The 24,186-nt window shown below is 45.2% G+C and overlaps 1 protein-coding gene across 3 annotated transcripts in view; it reads right to left on the reverse strand.

Annotated features, from left to right (window-relative positions):
• Positions 1-411: 411 nt before the first annotated feature.
• SCNN1B (sodium channel epithelial 1 beta subunit) overlaps positions 412-24,186 on the reverse strand; it is a 38,107-nt gene continuing 14,332 nt past the window's right edge. For all 3 annotated transcript variants that reach the window (XM_030577901.1, XM_030577902.1, XM_030577900.1), the window contains 10 exons: positions 22,409-22,602; positions 18,356-18,459; positions 17,540-17,703; positions 16,422-16,529; positions 12,011-12,128; positions 10,926-11,001; positions 10,682-10,739; positions 7,694-7,755; positions 6,319-6,394; positions 412-5,784 (listed from right to left, as the gene is read on the reverse strand). In XM_030577901.1, coding sequence (XP_030433761.1) covers positions 5,404-5,784; positions 6,319-6,394; positions 7,694-7,755; positions 10,682-10,739; positions 10,926-11,001; positions 12,011-12,128; positions 16,422-16,529; positions 17,540-17,703; positions 18,356-18,459; positions 22,409-22,602 — 1,341 coding nt within the window. In that variant the 3' untranslated portion in view covers positions 412-5,403. The remainder of the gene's footprint in view (positions 5,785-6,318; positions 6,395-7,693; positions 7,756-10,681; positions 10,740-10,925; positions 11,002-12,010; positions 12,129-16,421; positions 16,530-17,539; positions 17,704-18,355; positions 18,460-22,408; positions 22,603-24,186) is intronic.

Genomic DNA, 24,186 nt, shown 5'->3' on the forward strand with positions numbered 1-24,186 from the left:
CCTGAGGTCTGTTCCAACCCTGATATTCTATGATTCAGTGGTTTTCTTTTGTTATTTCTGTTGCTGTAGTGCCCAGAGGCCCCCTTCTGGGCCAGGCCTTAGTGATCTAGAGCAGGAATTGGCAACCTTTGGCCTGCAGCCCACCAGGGTAAGGCCCTGGTGGGCCGAGCTGGTTTGTTTACCTGCCATGTCTGCAGGTTCAGCCGATGGCGGCTCTCACTGGCCAGGGTTCGCCGCTCCAGGCCAATGGGGGCTGCGGGAAGCAGCGCGGGCTGAGGGATGTGCTGGCTGCGGCTTCCCGCAGCCCCCATTGGCCTGGAGCGGTGAACCCTGGCCAGTGAGAGCTGCGATTGGCCAAAACTGTGGTCGCAGCAGGTAAACAAACCGGCCTGGCCCACCAGGGTGCTTACCCTTCTGGGCTGTGTGCCAAAGGCTGCCAATCCCTGAGCTAGAGGTTGCTATATTGGAGGGGACCTGATTCATCAGCTGTTCTGGTGAGGGCTGGATTTGGAACAGACTCTGTCTCCTCTCTCTGCAGCTGGCCTCCCAGGGTTATGTACTCTGCCTTGCCGCTGCATAAGGCTTGGGCCAATAGTGGGGCCAAACGAGATTTTGACACGCTTCTAAATCCACCCTGGATCTGAGCTGGAACAGCTGTTGTGCTCCTATGAAATCGGAGCTGTTGCAAGTGATTGAGGAGGCATTGTCCAGTGGCTAGGACATCAGAGGTGGAATCAGGAGACCTGGGTTTATTCTCAGCTCCCTGTTGTCTTGCTTGGTGCCTTAAGCAAATCGCTTCTCTGTGGCTAGACTAACTCACCTGTAAAATGAGGAGAGCAATGTGTGCCCGCTGCTGCACAGGGCTGTGGGGTCTGTGGCTGAGGAGCTGCTCTGTGCTAGAATGCACTGGCTCAGAACCAGAGGTTTGTTCGTGTACCCAGTTCTCACGCAACGGCCAGATGGGTTGCACAGTGAAGCACGCTCAGGCTTTAGGGAAACTCTTTGAAGGCGGGTGCAGTATAGAGTCATCCTCTGCCTAAGGAAGTAACCCATTTATTGGGTAGGAGGGGAGTGAGGAGTTGAACAGTAAAGGGCTAGGACGGCTCTTGTAAGAACTGGATCTTGCTGTCCTGAGCAGGTTTCCTAACTGCATTTCACCTGCCCTGTCACCAGTTCTGGTTATTTTTACTTGCTCATGGTTTCGCTCTCCACGTACTCAGGCCTAGGCGATCTCTTCCTTACACCACCACCTGCGCAGATAACATAATTGGCTGTCTGGAATAGGCTGGTCTCCATCCGCTGTTAGCTTCTGTCTTCTACAAACACTAACAAACTGAATAAGAAGCACATGAACTGGAAATAGTAGAAGAACTTAAGTGAGAAGCTGGTTCATGTGTGTCCGTTTATTGCACAGGACAGCAGACTCCCCTTTTATTACCCCTAAAAGCATCTGCTGCAGATACTGGGGACCTAAAGTGCCTCAAACCCTCTGGAGTGCTGGGGTAGGTGGGTTCCCTCATTGACTGCCGTGAGCTCATCCCTGCATGGTGAGAGTTCTGGGGTATGGTCCTGGCTGGTGCTGAGTTGGTTCAGCAGTAAGTAGGGAATCTGATCCTTGGAAGTGAGGTGCAGCCTCAGCCCTTTACTCAGTAAAGTGTGGTAGGCAGCTATGCTGTTCCCCTTGTGTATGCAAAGCGAAAATGCCACATTTTCAAGGCAAAAGTTTGACAGAGTGGCTCCATTTACTGACCTAAAGAAGCTTCATTTTGAAATGCTGATTATTTAAAGTATGTAGTGATTAGATGAGATATGCAAATAGAGGAATGCTAGACCAGTATTTGGAAAATTAGTCTACTACTTAATCTAGTTATCTCCTGATTTTAGGACAGTTAGAAGATTCTAACGGATACATCTTAGATCCTGCCCCTTTTTCCTAGACCTGACAAAATGAATGCTGTCTTCGAGTGAGCAACCAGCGTTTTGAGATTAAAATATTGATTAGGTGGCATTAGTGGCAACAAGCAGGTTTTGTATCGTTTGCAAATCTGCTGGTAATATGTGGCACTGATTCTTTCTTTCTTTGTAGAAATCTCTCTAGTGCGCAGAGTATAGGATCAGCCTCTAGCCCATAAATGAAAACACACTATAAAGGGCTGCTGGTAATATCTGCCAAACTCCCCCAGCCGGCTCCTCCTCAGTAGCCCAAGAAACAGTCTTTCACCAATAACTAAAATTATTTGAAGAACCATAAGTATTCCTAGTATAGAAGGAAAGGGTGGGAATGCGGAAGGATAACTGAGAGGCTGTTTTTTCTGTATATTTAATGAATGGGAGGTATAAGGGTTGTTCTCGTAAATAAAAGCTTTCTTTGGTGTAAACAGAACAAATGAAATTACAGGTTGATAGAATAAGAGAATTCGCTTTCACTTCTGTGATGCTGGAAACTGCAGCTATAGGACTGTAGTAAATGTTCATTTATGTAAGGAAAAAGATATTCAAATTCTTAAGAACCTAGTTCATGAGGTTGCTTTGTTTGATGTAGATAGTCTCTGCAGATTTTAGGGCATTTGCTTAAACAAACACATTGTGTGGCTAATTTAGATAACTTTCTTTAACAAAAGGAGGGAAAGGATTCAGGGTGCTGTAAATGGTAAGATCAGGAAAGGATGCTAAAGTGTAGCTCCCATTCATTTTTAGTAAATTTATCCCTGCAATCTGTGAAATGAGAGATTTCCATCTATCAGCTCTCCCCTAGTAATGGTTTAATAGAGGGATGTACTAGAGATTTGGTCTGTAATGTGAATTCTCAGGTATTTAACAAATTGAGATTATAAATACAGTAAAAGGCCTTTAGTGGCATTGATTTTGAAACAAGAAATCTGCCCAAAATTATTATGTAAATTAATCAAATTCAGGGCTGATATGTCTTAATGAGGAAAAAGGTGTCCTCAGTGTTCTGGGCTGTGTTGAGTTGTTACTTGTTATATTCTTCCTCTCTCAGCGAGTGCACTCAGAAAGTTTCTACTTCTTTGAAAACTGTTGTTGGTTTTTACCCGTGTTCCCCATTGTAGGTGCAGGAAATAAAACTTTCCAACTGGTAGAAACTTTTAAAATGTAGACTGCAAGTGGCTCCATCGAAGAAACACTCATGGGGAGAGAGCCGTTCCCCAGCTGTGGAAAGAAAGCCATGCACTTTTCCCTTAGAATCCCATCCTGTAATCAGTTCTGAGGGGGGCGATGCTTGCACTGAACCCCGGGCTGTGTGTGGGGACACATCTGCCCAGCTAGAGCTCATGGCAGCCTTGGGACTTTAGAGAATGAGTCACTTATCCCTAATTTATCCTACTTACAATAATTCACACCATCCTGTTTCATATTGAAAGGAAAACCAATTCAATTTCTGCTCTCAGGAGCTGTGCCCTCAGCTAATGACAAAGCTGTCCTTGGGCTCCCCCTGCCTGGGGCAGAATGGCAGACATGCAGTGGTCTTTGTGACTTGGCTGTCCTGGGTTACAATGTGGTGCCGACGGCCTAATGCTTTATCCAAAATGGTTAATGTGAATGGGAGGAGGAGACAGGCCTGTGCAGAATGCAGCTCCTTACCATTGTGTGTATTAGCGATATGGAGCGATCTTCAGAGCGCGCAAGGCTTAGTTCTTTAAACATCACTGGAAGTATTCAGAATTCCAAACCAAGGGCTTCTTATAATAAAATTCCAGTGCAAAGCCCTGGGTGTAATATGGGGACCCACAAATGGCAGGGCACTGCAGCCACCAGGGCCTGCAGCACTAGTAACCGATTGTGTGATTGTTAGGGTGTGTCTCGCTAGAATTTTGTTACCTCAGTAGTGCTGCTGGGTGTGAGGACGATCACTTCTGTGGCTGTGTGAAGGAGGAATGGAGAGTCTTCAGCTAGCCTGAGACTTGAGAATTTTGTGTCCAATTAATAGCACTGCACTTTGATAGCAGCTTTCAGCTGTGGATTTCAACATGAAGCCTCACCACCCCTCTGATATGTGAAAATGTACTAGCCCCATTTTACAGGTAAGGGGCTGGGAGCGAACTCATCCATGGCCACACAGCCAGGAACTGCTGAGCTGGGGATAATCTCCAGGGCTCTCATGACTTGACCATACAATCTTGTTTCTTCCTGAAGTTCTGAAAACTACTTCTGTAAACTAGAGCTGCAGCATGGTTGAGAGGCAGTGGGACAGCAGCCTTGGCATGGAGCTGCTCCCTTCTCGCAAAGACATGGTTCATATCAGCCATAAGACCAAGGTCTTACGCTCACCTACCAAGTGCCCTATGGAGATTTTACTATATTACAGCAACCCTGCTCCCCGAGGCAGTCTGCAAAATGGAATCGCAGGGCTAGTGTTGCGGTAGCAGAGCTGGCTGCCTAGGGAAGCTGCCCAAAGCTGCACCTGACCTAGTCCTATCCTGTACTAGCAGTGTCTCTTTTTTCAGAAAGACTAAATGTCACCTGCTGTGCCACCAGGAAACTCAGCAATGATAGCTGATGGCTTTTGCCAAGAATGATACTGTTAGGTGACCTGCCACTCCACCCATGGTAGGCGTGCTTGTATCTTTATTGGAATCTGAACTGTTTACTTCTAACATATATTAACAAATGTGCCCATCTGCAGGAAACTAATTACAAAAAATCAGAGCAGTGAGCATAGGAGTGCAAACAAAAAGCATACGGGCTCCAGCAAGCAGCCAACACAACTTGTATCTGGAGTAGTCACTGTTTATACTGCTGGTTACTTGGAGGCAGAAATATTGAGAGTTGAGAAGACCTTAGAAAAAGATAAAAAGGGAGGGTCACTTCAGTTTTGTTACTTGCAGGCTAGCTGTACAGAAACAGACGAGTGTAGAACAAGCTCTAGTTGGTACTTTTCAGTTTCTAAAGCTCTACCCCGTAGAGCAAAGCCCCTGTCATGTCACGGACGTCCCAGTCTCTTCCTACGGCAAGCCAGCCTTAGTCTTTCCTTTGTGACTTTCCTCCCATATAATAAATTTCCTGTTGTCATTGCGATAGCCTTTATTCTGGTATCATACTCGTATACCTAGTAGCATGATTCGTTTATCACAGTCATTCCATGAGAAGCTATTGATCACAGAAACAGCATGCAAATAAGCACTTTCTAGATACAAGTGTGCGTGGGGGAGGAACTTGCTGAAAAAAATCAGTAGTGTGTCTTAGATTGGAATAGATTGCAGTATTGAATTATGCAGGTTATACAGTAAAGTCAATGCCCCCCCCCATGCTTTATGGGTGGAATTTCTTTAAAATGAGCTTTGTGGCCTTTTTAGCCCCTGCAGCTCTCCTAATGAGCAGAGCATGGTGCCAAGTCAGTTACAAGGGTCAGGTGGCCAAGTGCAGTGCAATATTCTGTGCTTCTTAACTGGCCTCTACATCGCTGTCCGAGTCAATGTCAGCCTGTGGGTCTACACGCAGGGAGTCATACTTAGGGGGTGGGGTGCCTGGCTCTGGTGGGAGTGCTCCAGGGGGAGGAACTTCATCACGGGGGGTGATGTTGGTGTCCTCATGTTGGAACCCAAGATTGGTATGCGCCTCCACCAGCTCTGACACAGTCGGAGGTGTGTCTGGGTACTGGGCCCAGGCTCGTTTCTGCTTCAGGCCTTTGCACCAGCTGATGACGTTAATTATGGTGATCCACAGAAAGTCAATGATGATTTCTCCAAATTCAATGAGGCACAGCACTGAGCCCCCCATCCAGAACCCAAACTGGCCGCCCAAGCTTGACAGGAGCCACACAATCTGAAATAGGAAAACAAGGTCAGGACCCACCTACCACCGGCCCCAAGAGAGAGAGAGTGAGTGGGGGGGGGTGAAGTTTAACTAGGTGACTAGCCACACCTAGATCACACCTGCAACATTTAGCTCAGGCCCTCATGTTGCAGGCACAGAGGTGTGTGAAGGCAGCTGCACCCCCAAAGGAGATTTCACAGTGCTCCTAAGCATCACTTCCCCCGCCCCAACCAAACATAAAGGAGGAGGTGGGTCAGCAACAGGGATGAAGAAGGGATTGTGAACCAGCCTCTAGAGAGTAGTACGACCAGGAGTTCAGTCCCACACAGCAGCTACATTGAGCAGCACCGCAGGTGAATTTACCACCCAGTCCAGGTGACGGAGACACCTCTGAATACTTCAGATTAATCTCTGGGGAGCTCGGAGACTGAGACTGGCAGAGTCATTTCAGTGGGAACTCTGCAGGTATTTGGCTTCTGGAAAAGGCTACGGAAATATGCTGTGGCACGTGTGTTAGAAGCAGGAGCCTGATACTGCACTTACGGTTGTAGCCGCAGATTCCGAGATGGTTCTGTAGTTATACTCTTGGAAGTAAATATTTAGCTTGATGATCCCATTTCTGTAGGACACAAGAATTAATTCAGACTAAATTCTAGCCCTGTGCATTTACTCAATTGTAGTTCCAGCTGGACTCTGGTGCTCCCTGGGAGGGGCTGGGCTTGCATTTGGGATCAAGCTTCCCAAAGCAGCACTGGGGGTGACATTTGTAATACTCTTTCTGTTAAACATACAGTCTGGCATGTAGAGGAGGTAGAAATGGTGAGACTGGTTGCTGGGGGAGAGATCTTGTTCTCAGGCACCTTATAAATTGAATCCCTTAATGGGTCAAAGGTGCATTAAAAACAGAGCAGCCTAGTGACTGTATTGGAAGTGCTTTGAGACTCTTGGGGGAACTTGCCAGAAGCAAATTTCTGGGAGCTGATTAGCAACCTTTGCTCTGATTGACATATCCGAACAACCCGTTGACTGTTCTGGAAGCGGCCAAGGGATGGGCATAAACTGTGTGCTAGGGAGGCATTTGGTTTTGCCCGTGTTAGCATTTTCTGGTGGTTTTTAGAGCTGTTCCTGAGAAAGTTCTGGAGCTTAGTTCTGTAGCCATTTGACACCATTTTAAAAGAGACGTGGTAAAGTTATGCTTCTAAATCCCTATTTAAGCGCCTAAATAGGAGCCTGCTTTTCAGAGAGGCCAAGCAGCCCCTCTCCCATTGAAGCCAACGTGGGCTCTCGCCACTTCCAGAACTGCCTAACATTGAAGTAAGAAAATTTTGGCCATCATCTTTACTTATTCGTTTCTGCCAAGTCTCTGTCATGGCAGCACTTCCTGTTTGCTTCTGCCTCAGTCTCTCAAATCTATTTTATGACTCACATTATTATGGAGTTAGGCTAACTCCAGTGAATGCCTTGTTAATGTTCCTCTGCTGTTTGCCACAGAACGTGGATTCTTGCACATCACCAAACCTGGTGCTAGCTGGTCTTACTTTCATGCTCCGCCAAGCATTATTATTGTGCTACTTCTGTCCATTTTTGCCAGACCTTTTATGGCCAGCCAGCCTCGCATTCATTCTCTAATCAGCACAGAACCTGCAACTTTATCTGTAATCATCCATTGGGCAAATGGACTTCAGTTGCAGAGAACTTCCTTGTCCTGCCTCAGTTTAAAACACTGAAGTCTGCAAATAACCCCAGGCTAACAGCTCCTAATACTGGGACCCCACAGGGGAAGAGTTAGGGTCACAGGTCTGCTCCAGGCGGTTGCCTCTAGTCCACTTCCCACTCAGAACCTAATCACATGATCTCGTTCTGCACAATGGCATGATTTCATGTCCATTGTAATTTTCTCTGATCTGTTTTTACTCACCTGTCCAGAGTCACATTTGTTGACAGATCTCTTTCATAGGACAAAATATGGAAAATCCAGTCCTAGGAAATGAAAATCGATTCATAACTGAAAAGGGAAATATTCTCTCTGGGCCGCATGTGCTCTGGGGGAGGTAAAATACACCTCCAAGGTCCACAAATCGTACACAGAAAGCTGGAACCTTGGCACTTGCCCATGCTAAATAACCATTGATGTTACACTACATAAAGGAATTTGTGATTCAGTCAATAGCAATTGCAGATACTTGACTTTCCTCCAGGCCATAGAACCAGGGGCCACGGAAGCAAATCAACAAGAAAATTCCTGCTGAAATGGTAAGAGGAGTAATTGTGCAGAGATTCCAATTTTCTATCAGTCCATGTTACCGGCCCTGAAATTTTAGCTTCACTATTCTCAGCTGATTATGAGAGAATGTGGTAAGGTGATTTAGGGAGAGTTTGGGAAGATGAGATCAGACTGGAAGCAGAGTCAAATTTCCATCACTGGAAGGATTTGGGGTCTGAACTCAAGTAAATGAAACCTTTCAAAGGGCCAGTTTAAGTGAGTTGCCTATTATGGGATAGAGAGTGGCAGTGTTAGCAAGTGGGGCAGTAGATGAGAACTGTCTAGAGCAGGAGTAGGCAACCTGTGGCACGCATGCCAAAGGCAGCACGTGAGCTGATTTTCAGTGGCACTCACACTGCCTGGGTCCTGACCATTGGCCCGGGGGGCTCTGCATTGTAATTTAATTTTAAATGAAGCTTCTTAAACATTTTTAAAATCTTATTTACTTTACTTTACATACAACAATCGTTTAGTTATATAATATAGACTCATAGAAAGAGACCTTCTAAAAACATTAAAATATATTACTGGCACGCGAAACCTTAAATCAGAGTGAATAAATGAAAACTTCTGAAAGGTTGCTGACCCCTGGTCTAGAGTTTGAACAGGTGGGGACTTAGGCCAGGAGAAGCATATCCCTTCACAGAAACCTCAACTAAAACTTGATAGCCAGTGGGGATGAGTGACAAGTTAACCTCAAATAAAACTAGAGCTCTAAAAATACATGGAGGATAATCTGCATCAGTGTTAGAGAAGAGCATTTAAAGAGAAAATAAAGCCCAAGTACAGTAGAAGGAGAAACAATAGAAGAATCTTTAAGTATATTGGAAGTCAGCAAAATTAGAGAACAGGAGGCAAGAGTGTTCTGAAGATTAGAGCTGAGTAAATATAAAAACTATTCCATGTACTATTAGAAAGATGTCATAGAACCTGTATCTGTTCTGAATAATCACTTTTATTACTCAGATGTTCTACCTAGAAAAATGGGGAAAAGTGACTACACGCATAACGTATTCAACAAATATTATCTTCACAGCTCTAATAGATCTGCTGTCAGTTTAGCTCCTGCTTTTTTAGTCTCCAGGTAATTGCCTGGTTGCCCGGAGCGCTGTTCATTGTTGCAACATCGACTCTGTACTGTGCTGATCCAGAGTGAGCTGACATAGTTAGTGGCTTTTACCAGTGATGACACCAAGGCAACTGTCGGTTCTGCAGAAGCATTTACCAACTATGGAATGAGTCCCTGAGTCATTCTCTCAGGTTTGCATAATTGTTTTAACCTGTTCTTAGATAAGCAGCAGCTATTAACATGGGTTTGTACCAGAGGAGGTGACACCACTTCTTCCATTACCTTCTGCTGCTCTCAGAAACCTGCTGGATCCCTGCTAAATCCTGTTCACATTTAAAACTCCCTGTAAGTCAGCCGTGACTAATGAAGTAGGGAAGTTGACAGCAGCTGAGAGCGAGAGATACTTTTAAATACTTTAAAACTTACTTTGATCAAAGGTCTCTATTAACGAGAACAGACCTGGGTCTTGAATGTACACAAAGTAGCGCAGACTAGAGGATATTACACTCATCTAAAATCTTGTCGAAAATCTTGTATGATGATGATGTATTAAACATATAGAATGTGGTCATACAATTAAAGACTTGTCACGTATATGGAAAGCCCTGCACGGATACAAAATTGGTATCTGCATCCGATCTGCAATCTGCAAACAGTCCGCGGATATAAAGCCGCTATCCGCAGATTTGCAGATCTACATGTATACATAAAGAGGCAGAGTTAAGCCTTTGTGTGCAACCTTATTTTTGACATTTCTTGATCTTTGGGTGCTTAACTATGAAACCTGAACATTTATTTAATGAATATATTTATGGAATGTTGTACTTTCACACTGGCTATTCCGTGAGATCTTATCACATTTTTCCACTTCAGACAACTCTTTCATCTAGTACAAAGGTGGATAGTTTTTGTTGTTCTCTGCTATTGAGAGAGGGTGAAATCCAATAGGTTCCATGTTGCTTCTCTAGTAGCTTCCAGCTGTTCTTGGGTAAGTGAACTATGCAGATCATAGTGAGGTGCGTAAGCTAGACAGGAAGTTTATGGTGAAATGGCAAGGCCAAGCCCAAACACAGTAGCCTTCCGGTACGGCTGGGAAACCTGGACCATGTTCCTATTGTATAGCTTTAGCTGGGCAGCTCTGTCCGTGGTGCAGTGAGCTACAGAGGGGAGTGCAGTACTGATTGGAAAGAGGTGGCCATTGTTCTCACTGTAGTTAAAGAACATCTAAAATAATGAAGGGCCGGATTCTCCTCTCACTGACACCAATTTTACATGGTTCTAACTAACTATCAACTATTCCTGATTTTCACCTATGTGAAAGAACTGAGGCCTTATCTGCTTTTTATAACCAGATACAATATTCCTGGCTCCAATTCTGTTAAAGAAAAAGCTCTCCCTCCCTGTTCGTATTTCACATCCTGGAGAGTCTCTTCTCTGCTGAGTGCTGACAAAGTGTCGATTAGCAAACAGAGGGAGGTTGCCTAGCTGAATATGTTAACTTCAAACACGGAGGGATTCACTTGGGTAAGAACATTTCATTATCAATCTATATTAAAGTTAGAACTTGGCTTTACCTCGGAAGCCTCAGACGGCCAGTCTGCCATCGATATGGTCATCTTGTACTGAGTGTCACTGGAAAGAAGACACAAGACCATTAATACACAGAATTTCTCACTTCCCTTAAATCACCAGAACTTGAGTTTGATTTCAAACCCCCCAAAAAGGATTTTAGATTTTAAGATGATCAGTGTTCACTAAGCGATGAAACGCAGGATTCCCGCCACCTTGAAAGCTGCCAAAGAGAGTTCACATACTTACTTGCACGTTTCCTTACAAGAGTCAATACAAAACTGCCTGTGTCTTATACTTGATCTCAGTGAAGAATAGCAATATGCTGTTTGGTGAAAACAAAAAGCAAACAAGCCTTTCAGATGAGAACTTTGCTGCTACACAAATTTGCATCCCCTTTAAGCTTCTGGCTTTGTTGGAAAGCCATATAAGCAAAACCAGTTCAACTCTTAGACGATGTAACTTTTTGCAGATTGATTCTGCAGCACTGTGCTACGTAAGATGGATCTTCATCACCCCAGTAGGTATCATGGGCTGCCACTTGAAACAGAACCTCATTGAATATACTAATGCACCTTGTTTTACTACAGTCCCTTTTCTGTGAATGTCTGTCACAAGAGACCTGCAGCATTCGGAAACATTCAGAGCAGACACAGTTATGCTGAGGATTGCATCAGCTCTGTGCCACCTTGTACTGAAGGAGGGAAAACTTATCTGGGGATCTGTATCAAACCCATGGAGAAGTGCTGACCTTCCGGGCTAGGAGACCTGAAATGCTGAAGCTGGTGGTTTCTGTTCACTCCATAGACTGGAGTAGAAAACCCTGTCATCCCACGTGGTGTTGGTGTTACCAGCTGGCCACCTCTGTGTGAGCAGCCTTCAGCTAAGCTGCTATGGAAGCTGAGGTTTCTTAATCTGATGCCAGAGCTAAGAACTCTGCCTCCCTCCTCACTATCCACCTGGTTAGCAAACAGAGTCACTGCTGAACTCATACAAGCAAAGCTTTTAATTCAGTTACTTAACATGCTCCTGACCAGGGGCGGCTCCAGGCTACAGCGTGCCAAGCGCATGCTTGGGGTGGCACGCCGCGGGGGGGCGCTCTGCTGGTTGCTGGGAGGGCGGCAGGCAACTCCGGTGGACCTGCCGCAGACACGAATGCCTGTGGGAGGTCCCCTGGAGCCGCGGGACTGGCAAGCGGCAGAGTGCCCCATGCGGCGTGCCGCCGTGCTTGGGGCGGCGAAATTGCTAGAGCCGGCCCTGCTCCTGACAGAGCCCTGTGCGTTTCCGATCCCTTCCCTGATGCATTATGGGGCCTCGTTACTTCATGTTCTTACCCCAATCTGGATCATCTTCATTGTTGCAATAATTTACCCCTTCAGGTAAAGGAAACAGATAGTGAGCACATCCACAATTTTCAAACATCTGAGCTTGGAAACAGGAGCGCAGACAAGCCTGCAAAGAGGGGACAAGGAGCCATTTAGAACTGGGACATGCTCTCACACTGATCAATGCATCAAAGAGTGCAGACACCGCTCCCAGATGCCTTCCTACCAGGCTCCCAAAGGGCCTATTTTTCCTGCAATGAATGGAAGATTTTGGAGACTCATGTTAGGAAAAGCTAATTTAACTCAGGGAGCCAGTTTTGCTGGTTTAACAAGATGAACTGCACTGTGTGACTTGAGGCTGATGGTTCTTACAGGTGGAGTGATAAGCGTGATACAAGGGATTTTTGTCTTTAAACTGCAGGTGTACAAATCAGAATGCACTGGCAGACGTTGGAACTGTTTGGTTTACAATTCCCAACTGTTAAATCTTTGCTTTAGAACTTCAGCTTTGCACTTTTACTGCTTTGATATCTAGTGATCTCAAAGCTCTTTACCCTGGTGAGTAAATGGTAGTAACCCCATTTAACAGGTGGAATAATTGAGTCTCAGAGAGCTTAAGCACCTTGCCTCTAGTCACAAAAAAAACTGATTATTTAGGATTGCTGGGGAGTTATGTGGGGTTTCCAAACTCAAATAAAAAGTTAAACTAAACCTATGGACCTTGACATTGTTTCTTGGCCTCATATGGCATATTCTTATTTTCCTTTGATTTATGAACGTACATGGATAATATTCCTGACTAGGCGCTGGACTCCATTTTTCAAAATCCTTTTAACTTCTATTAAAATGTGAACAATTTAAAAGTTCTTATTACAGAGAGCAGCTCTCAGAAACCTGAATTTTCTTCCCTACCCATCCACATCCTTCCCTTGAGACAGTCATGGCTGTAGCTTACCCTATGATCGAGGGCTGCAATGTTCTGATTAGCTTTTCAGTCTCAGCCCATTGTGAAGCAGAATGATGCCCATAAGACATTGGACTGGGATAACTGATGAAGGAGCGAGAGAAGAAAGTGGAGACTAAGAAAAGAGAAAAATCCAACAGCTCCAGCTGAATGAAGGGTCATATCTCCCATGCAATAGGAAATGGCTGAGGACTTTACTAGAAATTAGTCATAGAGCAATAAAAAAGGTCCCTTTTGATGACAGGTCTTTAAACGTCCCTTGGGAGATGTGCATTACAGGTGGACTGAGGCAAAATTTAGAAACCTTTATGCTAAGTATTATTTATTAAGTATTGATGGTGTCATTTAAAGTATCTGCTTAGTTAAACATTGAATACATATTTTAAAATGAATGTCAAGGGGTTTAATTAAAACATTTATGTGAAGTTAGAAATGTGAAATGCCGCCTCCTCCATCTAGCCCATGGCCCTGCTTAGGATGGGTGTGTTAGTCGCCAGTCCAGCTGCAAGTGCCTCAAGCAAAAGGCCTTCTGCTGTTTTCCATAGAAAGCTGTTCCACAGCAGGCTGCCCTTTATCACTATTAGGAAATATCCCACAGTTCTCTTGTATCCCACTATGCCTCCTTACAGCCTCTTGGGAATGTTAGCCTTTGTTTCTATGAAAAACACAATATAAAGGCTAAGCAAACAGTCCCAGTTTCTCTCCCTTCTTTGATTCTGAAGCACAAGAAAGGCCTGGGGCGAATCTGCATTTCCATATAGTGAAAGCCAAACCTCTACTTTCAATCTCAAATCTCAAAAGAATTTATTTCACTTAAGGAAAACAAGATAATGAAAGAACAAAAGTGAAGCCTCCATGAGAGAGTCACGTTTTGTGTTTAGTTCCTGTCAGAGGCATCTGCAGAAGGCAGTGTTCTTAGCCGTTTAAAGTTGTAGCACACTTAAGTCAAAAGATAACATTTATACAGCAACGTAGAGCAGAGATACCTTTAACCTCTCAATATCTATAAAACAGCAGTAATCCTGCTGTTTCTCGAAATATTTTCCCATTCAGAATTGTGGTAGGGGTTTATGTTGCAATCCACCCAAGACTGTAGTAGTTATTCTAGCCTGACTACCCTCCAATATTCTAGCCGAAATAGCATGTGAAGTATCCACTGATTGTTCAATAATCTCTTCTGAGTTCAAAGCACATCCCTGGTGCACAGGCCTAAGGATTACATTACAACTCCACGCCCATTGGCTAGTTAACTCACTGTTCTATAATAAAAGGATTTCAGTCAATCATCAGACACACAAAAATCAATTATCCTCTCAAGACCAACAATGAAATTCTTTCCTTATTGACACTATGTAAATATCACAGTGCTCCTTAACAGGAGACCTGCAAAAGCAAACATTGGTTTGTGCCTTTTGGTGCTTTATAATGACAAAAGGTCAGTAAAGTGTGGGATTAACAAGCTATATATTGTCCTATGCACAGCTCCACCAGGAGGGGTGTCCCCTAATGAAGTCTGACTTTGGGATTACTGAAAGATAAGCCCCTTTCACTCTCTCTGTAGATAAGGCACAAGGATGTTCAGTTCCTTGAAAGAATCATCGGTTTTCCTATTGGCAGTAGGAGCCTCCAGCAAGGACGCCTCCGTTCCTCCCCCTCCCCTCCAACAGCTACATTTCATGGGAGAGGTCTGATTTCACGATCTGTGACCTGCTTTTCACAGCTGTGAATCTGGTAGGGCCCAATTCCTATGGTAGCTGTAGAGATAATTTATAGCTACAGAGATTCTGGGCCATTTCTGCCCAGCTTTTGTTCGGCCCTGATAGAGTCGTGCCCAGTGCTGCAGGCCGTGGACACCCAGTGGCCTTCGAGGAGGGTGTATGGCAGACGCAGCGTTTAGGCCGGAACAGGAAGGGACACTTTGAACACTGTGGCTGGAGCCACCCTATTGCTGCCTTTGCTCTGATTTCAGGGTGGACGGGGGCCTCCCGCAGTGGGGACTCTACTCTGGGACACTCAGCCCCGAGACAGAAACTGGGCAGTACTGTACCGACAAAGCTTACAAGCGCTGCCCGGCTGGACCCTGCTCTTCACCAGCACCAGTGTCCTGAGTTTGTGCTCTGATGTTTTGCAAGGACACTTGTCCCCTAGGGCTCCCAGCCTTCCTAAGGCCCTAGGACCTCCTGCGAACAAACAAAAAAAGCGCTCTGGTACTTTCACCACATTCATTTTGGTTTTGTTCTGGCCAACAAGTTCTCACTGGGTGAGAACGTCTCACGTGGAGTCCTTGTCCCTCTTGGTATTTCTCTCGTTTACAGGCCCTAAAGGCCCTGTGCTTTATCCATTGTTGAGTTTTCCCATTACTTTACTGCTAATGCACTTATTTTGATACATCACATTTTGTTGAACCCTGCAATTTATCTGGGAACTTCTGCCATTTCCCCTTTACGGTCTGACCCCTTCATCCATTCAAGTTCACCCAACACTTTGCGTGTTTTTCTAAAATACACTCTACTGGAAATCAGTTTATGTTGTGTACTCCTTTTCTGTTCTCTCCAACCCTCTTAACAGCTTTTATCTGGCAGAGACAGACATGCAAGCCTTTGGATGCTTGTCTGAAAGTAAATAAATGGGAGGAAAATTGGGAGGGATCCAATGAAAATGTACAAGTATCAGAGGGGTAGCCATGTTAGTCTGGATCTGTAAAAAGCTGACAAAACAGAGTCCTGTGGAACCTTATAGACTAACAGATGTATTGGAGCATAATGTATTTGAGGATGCACAGATATTCTAGACTCATGTATAATAATCATCCATGTCACCTGAGCTCCCACAGTCTCTTCCAGGGACCAAAAGCACAACAGAAACATTTTGCTTTTTCAGTTTATAAATTTCTGCTTTGCTTGTGAATTGCATTGATTGGAATTCTGTGCAACCATAAGGAATGTTGCACGCGAAACTTGCTAGGCTACCACTTTGCAGAAAGCTACAGAAAAGCAAAAAAATAAAGCTTCCGACTGGATAAAGTGAAAAGAACCACTTCTAGCATGTCTTCACTCTGCTCAGCAATCTGTGTAGTAAGATTGAGTGACAGAGAATTACACTGAACTGGATTCTCTGTCTGAGCAATTTAAAAATTGCTAGTGGCTTAATATGACTTTGAATAGATAAATTGTTAGATTTTGATCCTGCAAACATGCACATGAGTTTTCCAACTGACCTCAGTAAGAACATTCATATGTATGAAGTTATGGACATGCATAAGTGTTTGCAAGATTAGGGCTCTCATTTGTGTTTTAAAATGTGTTTCTTGTGCTTAGTTCATGCTTAATGGTTATTTTAGAGATTCTGATCTCTTATGTTTAACTTTTTTATTCTCTAGAATCGTTCATATAAATTAAGAATTTAAATTGATTAAAATGTTTTTTAAAAATTGTTTTAATGAATAATGTCCTTTACCTGTATGGAGTAGGAGATGTTATACTCGTTATAAAGATTTTTTACAGGGACATCTGACCCATTCATAGTGCAGTCGCTGTAGGGATAACCCATCCGCTCAAGTTCATCCTGAAAGAAAACCAAACCCACCAAATATTTGTACGTTGTAGTCATAGTTCCTTTCTGTCACATGTTTGTTTGGTGCAAGACCCTTTCAGACTCACACATCCTGCAATTTCCCCGATCTTTGCAGTGCTGGAGAGGCTATAATATCCACAGGTTACAATAGTCAAGGAACATCATCTTTAGGAAATATATGGAGCTGAATTGGAATTCTTTGGTGCTCAGGAGGAGCCTGGGGCTTCCTGGATTACACCCCGAGGACCTCCTCAGAGCCCGCTGCTCTGTGACCCCATCTGATTGTCTCTTGGGGAGGATTAATGGCAGATCCATGGGTTCCACCCTGTCCCAAACCCCAGGTTCTAGGTTCCAGTGACAACTGCATTATTGCCCACAGATGGGAAGGGGAGGATTGAATGAAAAGCTGAGATCTATGATGAGGGGGTTGTCTTAGCCACAGTCAGTGCATGGCAAAGGCTGACAGAGGCACAGCCAGCAAGACCAGTACCTTATTCCCAGTACCTTATTCATTGACCGTACAGAAAGAAACATGACACCTGCTGTCTGTATAATTCTAGGAAGACTACGATGATAATGACAATGTTACAAAGCTCTTAAGACTAATGACAGGGTCAGTCAGCGCATGTAACATTCTGGTAACTGCACCTTAGTGAGAAGCAGGGGGCAAGGAAGAGCTGTCCTGCCCCAGAGACACCATCCAGTTACCTTAGCTGCACTGTTAAATGTAACTGGACTCGCTTAGCCCTGCAGCTGCTGACACATGGAGGGAAGAGGCAACAATTACCTAAGCTGCGGCTTTTGGCTTCGATAAAGCAGTTTTCCGGATAAGTTGCATTCAATCTTTCATAAACAATGTTCCAAGCCGTAGCTAGTAGATAACTTGACTCTTTTGGATTGAGCCAGTTCAGCCAAGACTGAAAACAAACTTGGCTGCTGTCCCATCAGATACCAGGAGTATTGTTCTCCGATGGTTTGTTCTGATGAAATGTCACACATACCACTAATACGCCGATAGAGGTTTCTGTCCCAGACATGGCATAGATGCCCTGGTCTTTAAGAAACGGGAAACTCTTCTGCTCATGCAGCATAAGCCTGGCCCCAGCAGTAGATGTGAGGTAGGGAATGTAGTCTTGTTGGCTGATGTCCAGAATTAACTTCAGCCCTGTGGGCACCAAACACAATATTCAAAAACCCAAACTATGAAGTGCAGCATTTATATATAAACATGACTGTTTAGGAGAACTCTCTTACTATGCAGGGAAACCCCTCTCTGCTGAGAGAGGAGAACAGACCCTTCATCCTTAGACTGACCATTGTTACACTTGTTAATGCTTTGGCTGAGTGCAAGAGCCTTTTTCAATGTGTGGGAAGGAAACACCTGATTCTGTGGGTGTTTTCCCAAGTATTCAACTGAGATGCACTTTTCTTAAAGTCATCCCATTATTCCATGTTCTATCTTTTGCCATTCCATATGTAATCCATATCCCTCTGTGGGGTTTACCCCCTTTCTAATCCTGGCAGTCAGTTATCATTTCCCTGTGCCCCCAAGAACTCATTCATACGAACATAATGGCCATATGTGATCAGACCAATGGTCCATCTAGTCCAGTATCCTGTCTGATGACACTGGCCAATGCCAGGTGCCCCAGAGGGAATGAACAGAACAGACAGTCGTCAAGTGATTCCATCCCGTCATGGCCCTAGATGATACCATTAATTGGCTTCTTCATAACCTGTAACAGAACTTGTTTGCTGCAGATGAAACCTTTCCCAGCCCTCCTGTTTCCTTTGTTCCTTGGGGTTTTAGTACTTACCAAACTCTGCTCCCGGGTTGGAAGAAATCAGGGCTTCCTCATCCATTCCCCAGTTAAAGATGTAGCAGTTGCCATGGTCAGGATGATAGATCTGGGTGAAATTTCTGTAAGAATCATGCACAATAAGGTGTGACCCTCTACGGTGGTAAAAGAATAGAACTAATTGATCACGTTTTGATATCCTGTAGTTATGCCAGAGATGCACAGTTAGCTAGTTTACTTGCTGTACACACAAATACAAGAGTTTCTTTTGGGATGTGATGCTCAGTTTTTAAGTGGCATAGTTTCAGCCAAATTGCTCCACTGAAAAATAGCAGCAGCAGCAGCTCTTTGTGGGACTTCAGAAGAACTTGAAGTTTTTGGTTTTTTTTCATTAATTTTAATGGCAAGATTTCATTTTTTCCAATTGAATTTGACAGTGTCGCAGACTCATTGTCCCATAGAAATCCCTCCTATGTCTGAGACAAGCATGGTGCTGGCTGGCAAAGGGAGCAATGCCCTAGGTGCTAGATCAGAGCTGCAGGTAGGTGGAGGTGCAGTGTCTTTAATGGTGTGAATTCTTTCAGTGCTCCTCACGTACAGGACCCTAAAGTGCTGTGAGGAGGCTTAAATGGTGTCATTGATATGTTATACTTAGCCAAAAACCCAAAGAGAATTTAGCCCAGGGGTCGGCACATTTCAGAAGTGCTGGGCTGAGTCTTCATTTATTCACTGTAATTTAAGGTTCCGGGTGCCAGTAATACATTTTAATGTTTTTAGAAGGTCTCTTTCTATAAGTCTATAATAGATAACTAAACTATTGTTGTATGTAAAGTAAATAAGGTTTTTTAAATGTTTAAGAAACTTCATTTAAAATTAAATTAAAATGCAGAGCCTCTCAGACCAGTGGCCAGGACCCGGGCTGTGTGAGTGTCACTGAAAATCAGCTCAGGTGCCGCCTTTGGCACCCGTGCCATAGGTTGCCTACCCCTGACTTAGACTATGGTATTCAAGGGCCTTGTCAATACAGTATTTTCCAGTATCAGTGAAGGCAGATTGGGAGAAGGGGATGTCACACATTTAAACACAGAACCAAAATGCAGGTGTTTCTTCTGGGAAGGGAACAAACTGCACTGGAGATGCTGTGACTTGAGCCTCACTTGTGCCTAAGGTGCATCCAGTACCTCTAGAAGCACAGCCATTATGAGCCCACAGCATGGGGCTAGCCAGGGCGCATCTCCTCTGGGCAGGTTAGTGCCACTGGCTGTGCTTGCATCAGGGGAGCACCAGCTCTGACCTTGCAAAGAGAGAGGGCAAAGCCTTCTTGTAGCACTACCCCCCTTGCTCACCTGGGCAGGGTATAGACACAGTCTTGCCCACAGAGCTGGCATCTCAGAGGTACGTGCTGTACCATGATGGAAAGGAGCCTGCCTGTGATTTTCTATTGAATACTACAGTGTGACATAAGTGTGACACACCCAAATAAGTGCCTGGCTTAGGGCTGTGATAACTGACTTGCCCCTAGGGCTGTGATAACTGACTTGCCCAGTTTGGATAAATACCCAACTGTTTGTTTATTGGTAATTCTTGTAATGTCCTGTACAGAGCAGTACTGTGGGAAGGGCTCGTTACAGCCTAGGCTGGAATCATACTCCGTTCTGCAGATACAAAGGGTTTGTCAGTCACAAGGCGTGATGAGGGAAGAAGTGTATTATCCAGCAACCTGTTAGGAAAACATGTGTAACCAAGAGCTTGCCTTTGCTTGAGACCAGTACACCAGGCCACGTGCTGTGCTCTAGGGTTAGTTATTCAGACAAACTCTCCCAGGAGCCAGTTGGGCTCCGAAGGTGCTAGGTGCCTCTGAAAGTCAGGTCACTTATTTATGTGCTCGGCTTTAGGGTGTGAAGTTTAAAGATTGGCCTTAGTTCCTTGTCCGTGGTCATGAGGAGTCAGTGACAGAGCTGGGACAGGGACTCTTCTTATCCCCTGTCCTGTGCGCATATCACCAGACACACCAGTAGCGGGTCAGAGAGAAGGGATGACTGGACGATTAAAAGTTGCTGAGCTGAGCAGAGCACTTCTTGGAGGTCTCCTGGCACCAAGGGAAGTTAGTACATTCTCAAACACAGATGGGCAAGTACATCTGTCATGTGCATTGGTATAGTCTCTCCTCTGTTAGCAGGTGGCGCCCCCACTCCTGTCAATATAGGTTCCACTCTGAGAGCACGTGGGGGATAATAATGAGCGTTGGAAGACTGCAGAGCGGACATTTGGTGCCCAAGTGCCCTGCAGAGTAGCAGCTCTCACGAACTCCACTGATACCCAAATGGTAATCAGCAGCCTTGGGAATATGCCCAGGGCAATTGGCTTTGTTGCTGACAGGAAGAAAGAGTGACACTGCCCAGGCTCTCTACCTGGTACACAGACACACTGGCATTGTTCTATATTGGGACACTTGGTACAAATAAGACCATGACCGAAGAGTAATAAAGTCTATGAGCTTATGTTAGTTCCAAATCATCCAAAATGATCCTCCACCAGTAACCGCAGGTGCATTTTCAGTGACTCAGTCTGTACAGCTGGAAGACGGAAGATGAGAAATGGCTATGGGTCTAATCCTGCAGTTGTGAAGAGCACATAGTTCTCACTCATTTGCAGGGGAGCTTGGAGTAGTGTTGATATTAACTAATCCATAACCACCCTGCAGCCCATGGACATAACAGCTCTTTTGCTCCTTAGGGTCATTTCTATTGATTGACGTGGATATTACACATAATATAGATATTACACATAATATAAATATTACAACTAATATTTGCCAACAAATTCCTTTGCAATGCTCCTGTTCAGAATTAAATTGATCTCAGTTACCCAGACTTTACCAGCTAAGCCGTAAGTGTTCACTTCTCAGTATGCCAATCTATACATGGAATTAAAGTGAGAGCACTATCAGATTTCACCACTAGGGTTTTTCTAATTGTGTGTTGGAGCCTGTGGACAAGAATGAGACACTATAAGCAGGGAAAGTGAACAAACTCAGATCAAATAAAGACCAACCTGAACCTGCTTCTAGAACTCAAACCAACCCCGCCCTGAGAATATTTTACTCTGCCACTGCAGCTGGGAAGATCCTGCGGGATACATTGCTCTAGTGTTAACTAGGGAGCATTGGCAATCTCATGATTCACTGAGAAAAGCTTAAGAAAAGCAGCCACCCCCTGAGCTGCTGAAGCCTATCGCAGTAGCTTTGTCTATCACTAATTACCAGTCAGGCGAATGGTCTTTGAGGTTGAAGTTTTTGAACTGAGGTGGTTTTTTTTTTAATTAAAAAATATTCTGCCATAAAGCTGATTATATGCATTGTTTCCCCTGCTGCACTTCACTCTCGTGAAATCGGCTCAAGCAGAGACTCTCCACTAGCTTGGATCACAGAGACAGAGCTGCAGCACGAACTGAGGTGTCTTTTTTATTTTTTAAAATAACTAACTACTTTGGCTGGAGGCTTTAACAGGGACTGGTTACAATTTAAACCAAGTGAGATCCAGTAACACTCTGAATGGGGAAACTGCGATGGTCATACCTAGTTCCAGTTTAGGCCATTTCATAATTTGGTTTGAGATTCTGTTTTGAGATCCCTGCTCTATTCAAGCTAACAAGCACCCAGCAACACTGAATGGATTAAAGCCGAATTGCAATTCACTGCTGAAAGGAGTGAGACATGTGTGCTGTTTCTATTACAGATTAATATAGACTTCTAGCTAAACATTTTTCTTTGCCTTTTACGGACTTGATTCTGTACAATGAAAATATTTAGAAAGACAATAAAAAGAGCAGGAATCACACATCTGTGTGAGGCCCTGGCTTGTACGTGATTTAATAATTCGTAGTAGTAGTAATTATTCCTATTTCCACAGCATCTAGGAGTCTCCATCATGGACCAGGACCCCATTGTGCTCAGCACTGTACAGACACAGAAGAAAGTGGTCCCTGCTCTGAAGAGCTTCATACTTCTTTTGCCCTGTATAGTTTCAAGCGACCCTGAGAGTAAGTAAAAGTTCGGTGGGTTCCACGTACCTGTAGCTGCAGGGCTCTGCCCCATACAGACATGCTAAGATCATGTCCTCTGGCTGGTAGCCCATCCTGATCCTCTCTTGCAGCGGGACTTTAGAGAGGATGCTAGTGGACTGCAGAATGTACCATTCTGTCACCGCTTGGGCGGCGCTGGTGAAGTTCCAGTAGATGCACTGGGGGGTGTCCTTGTGGTGGCACTGAAGACACATGGAGTTAGATTTTAATGTGTAACTAACAGACAACCAGCAGGCAGCTGGCCTTATGTTCAGAGGGATGGGATAACCTATGGGCTGGAGTAGTGACTGTGGCCCTCTGTAGCATTCACAGGGTATTGGGGTCACAGCATACATGAATGTAAATCCTGTGGCCACCCCCCAGCCCACTCCATCGCCACTGCCCGCATGACATTTGCATGGTTGGCATGGAGGCCCTTTCTGCAGAGCAAGGACATCTAAGTGCAGCTCTGCCCATGGTCCCCAGGGCAAGGCTTCAGTGGACTGGTGTATCTAACACTGCCCTAACACCACAGGTGAATTTCACCTTGGAACCCATCTGCTGTCGGTTGCACCTAGCTCAGTTACCATGTGGCCCTGCACTCCTGCCATGGGGTGGATAGCAGTGTACTCAGGAGCTTTCCGGGTGCAGGAGCAGAGTCCAAGCAGACCATCAGTATGCAGCGCACTAGCATGAGAGAGATTTACATGCCAACTTTCTGTGCACTAACTGTTCATCCACACAAGCCCTGAGTGTTCAATCCTGGTGGGGATCCTCAGAATCCCTAATGAATGACTGCAGCCAGTGTCCCGGGTGTGTCGCCTGGGGCAGGATCAGGCCCAAAAGATTAGAAGTGAAACAAACTGGTTCTATGCTGGTGTGATTAAAAAATCTCAAACGTAGCAGCCCCCCAATACACCGGCGAGTCCTATGGAACAACCCTTTAGAGATGCACCAGCCTGACGGAGCAGCCCCCAGCCATGCACCCAGTGTGTCCCTGTGCGGGAAATCATTTGACATGGGGTCAGTGTTCAGTTCCCACCAGCTCTAAACGGAGAGAAAATGGCTGGAAATGATGCACGGAGCTGTGCCAAGGCCCCTTTGTGAGCCAGCCCAGAACACACGATGCAGCTTTTCAAGAGAGAACCCTGGTGGAGAAACAAAATCCAGAGGCCCCATTTGAAGCCTCTCTTGGATGGAGAGAGCCCTGCGATGGGGTGTTCACCCTGCACTTGTCCTGAAAGGGTTAGTGAAGACTAAGCGGGGGGGGGATGGGGGGACTAATGAACCCTAGAAGCCACAGCTGACGGGAATCATGTGGCTAAGCAATCCCCTGACTGAGGGAGGGAGCCCAGCTGAGGAGGAATGAACTGAGCTGGGACTATAAAGGCAGGAAATTGGAAGCATAAGGGGCGGCTCCTGGGAAGTCTGCAGTTGCTCCCTGGGAGAAGGGAGGTGTGTTTTGGCTGGCAAACCTGGGAGCTAGGAACATAGGACAGGACTCATGGAAAGGCTGTAAGATCTAGAAGGGAACAGACCTAGACAGCTGGCAAGAGGGTAGGCCTGGGTTCCCTGCCAGCCACAGAGGAAGTGGCACTCTGAGGCAGCGAATGGGAAGACTGCCTAGGACTGCTGGCGAGGAAAGACTTTGATATCCCAGAAGGGGAACACACGTATAGTGACTTGGCTGGAGGGCTGAGTCACGAAGAGGCAGTAGCAGCTTGTGGAGCTCAGACCCAGAGGCGGACAGATGGCGTGTAATGGTGGGAAGCGGCAGTAACCTTGTG

Source organism: Gopherus evgoodei, chromosome 10 (genome assembly GCF_007399415.2).
Source record: "Gopherus evgoodei ecotype Sinaloan lineage chromosome 10, rGopEvg1_v1.p, whole genome shotgun sequence".
Taxonomy (NCBI): domain Eukaryota; kingdom Metazoa; phylum Chordata; order Testudines; family Testudinidae; genus Gopherus; species Gopherus evgoodei.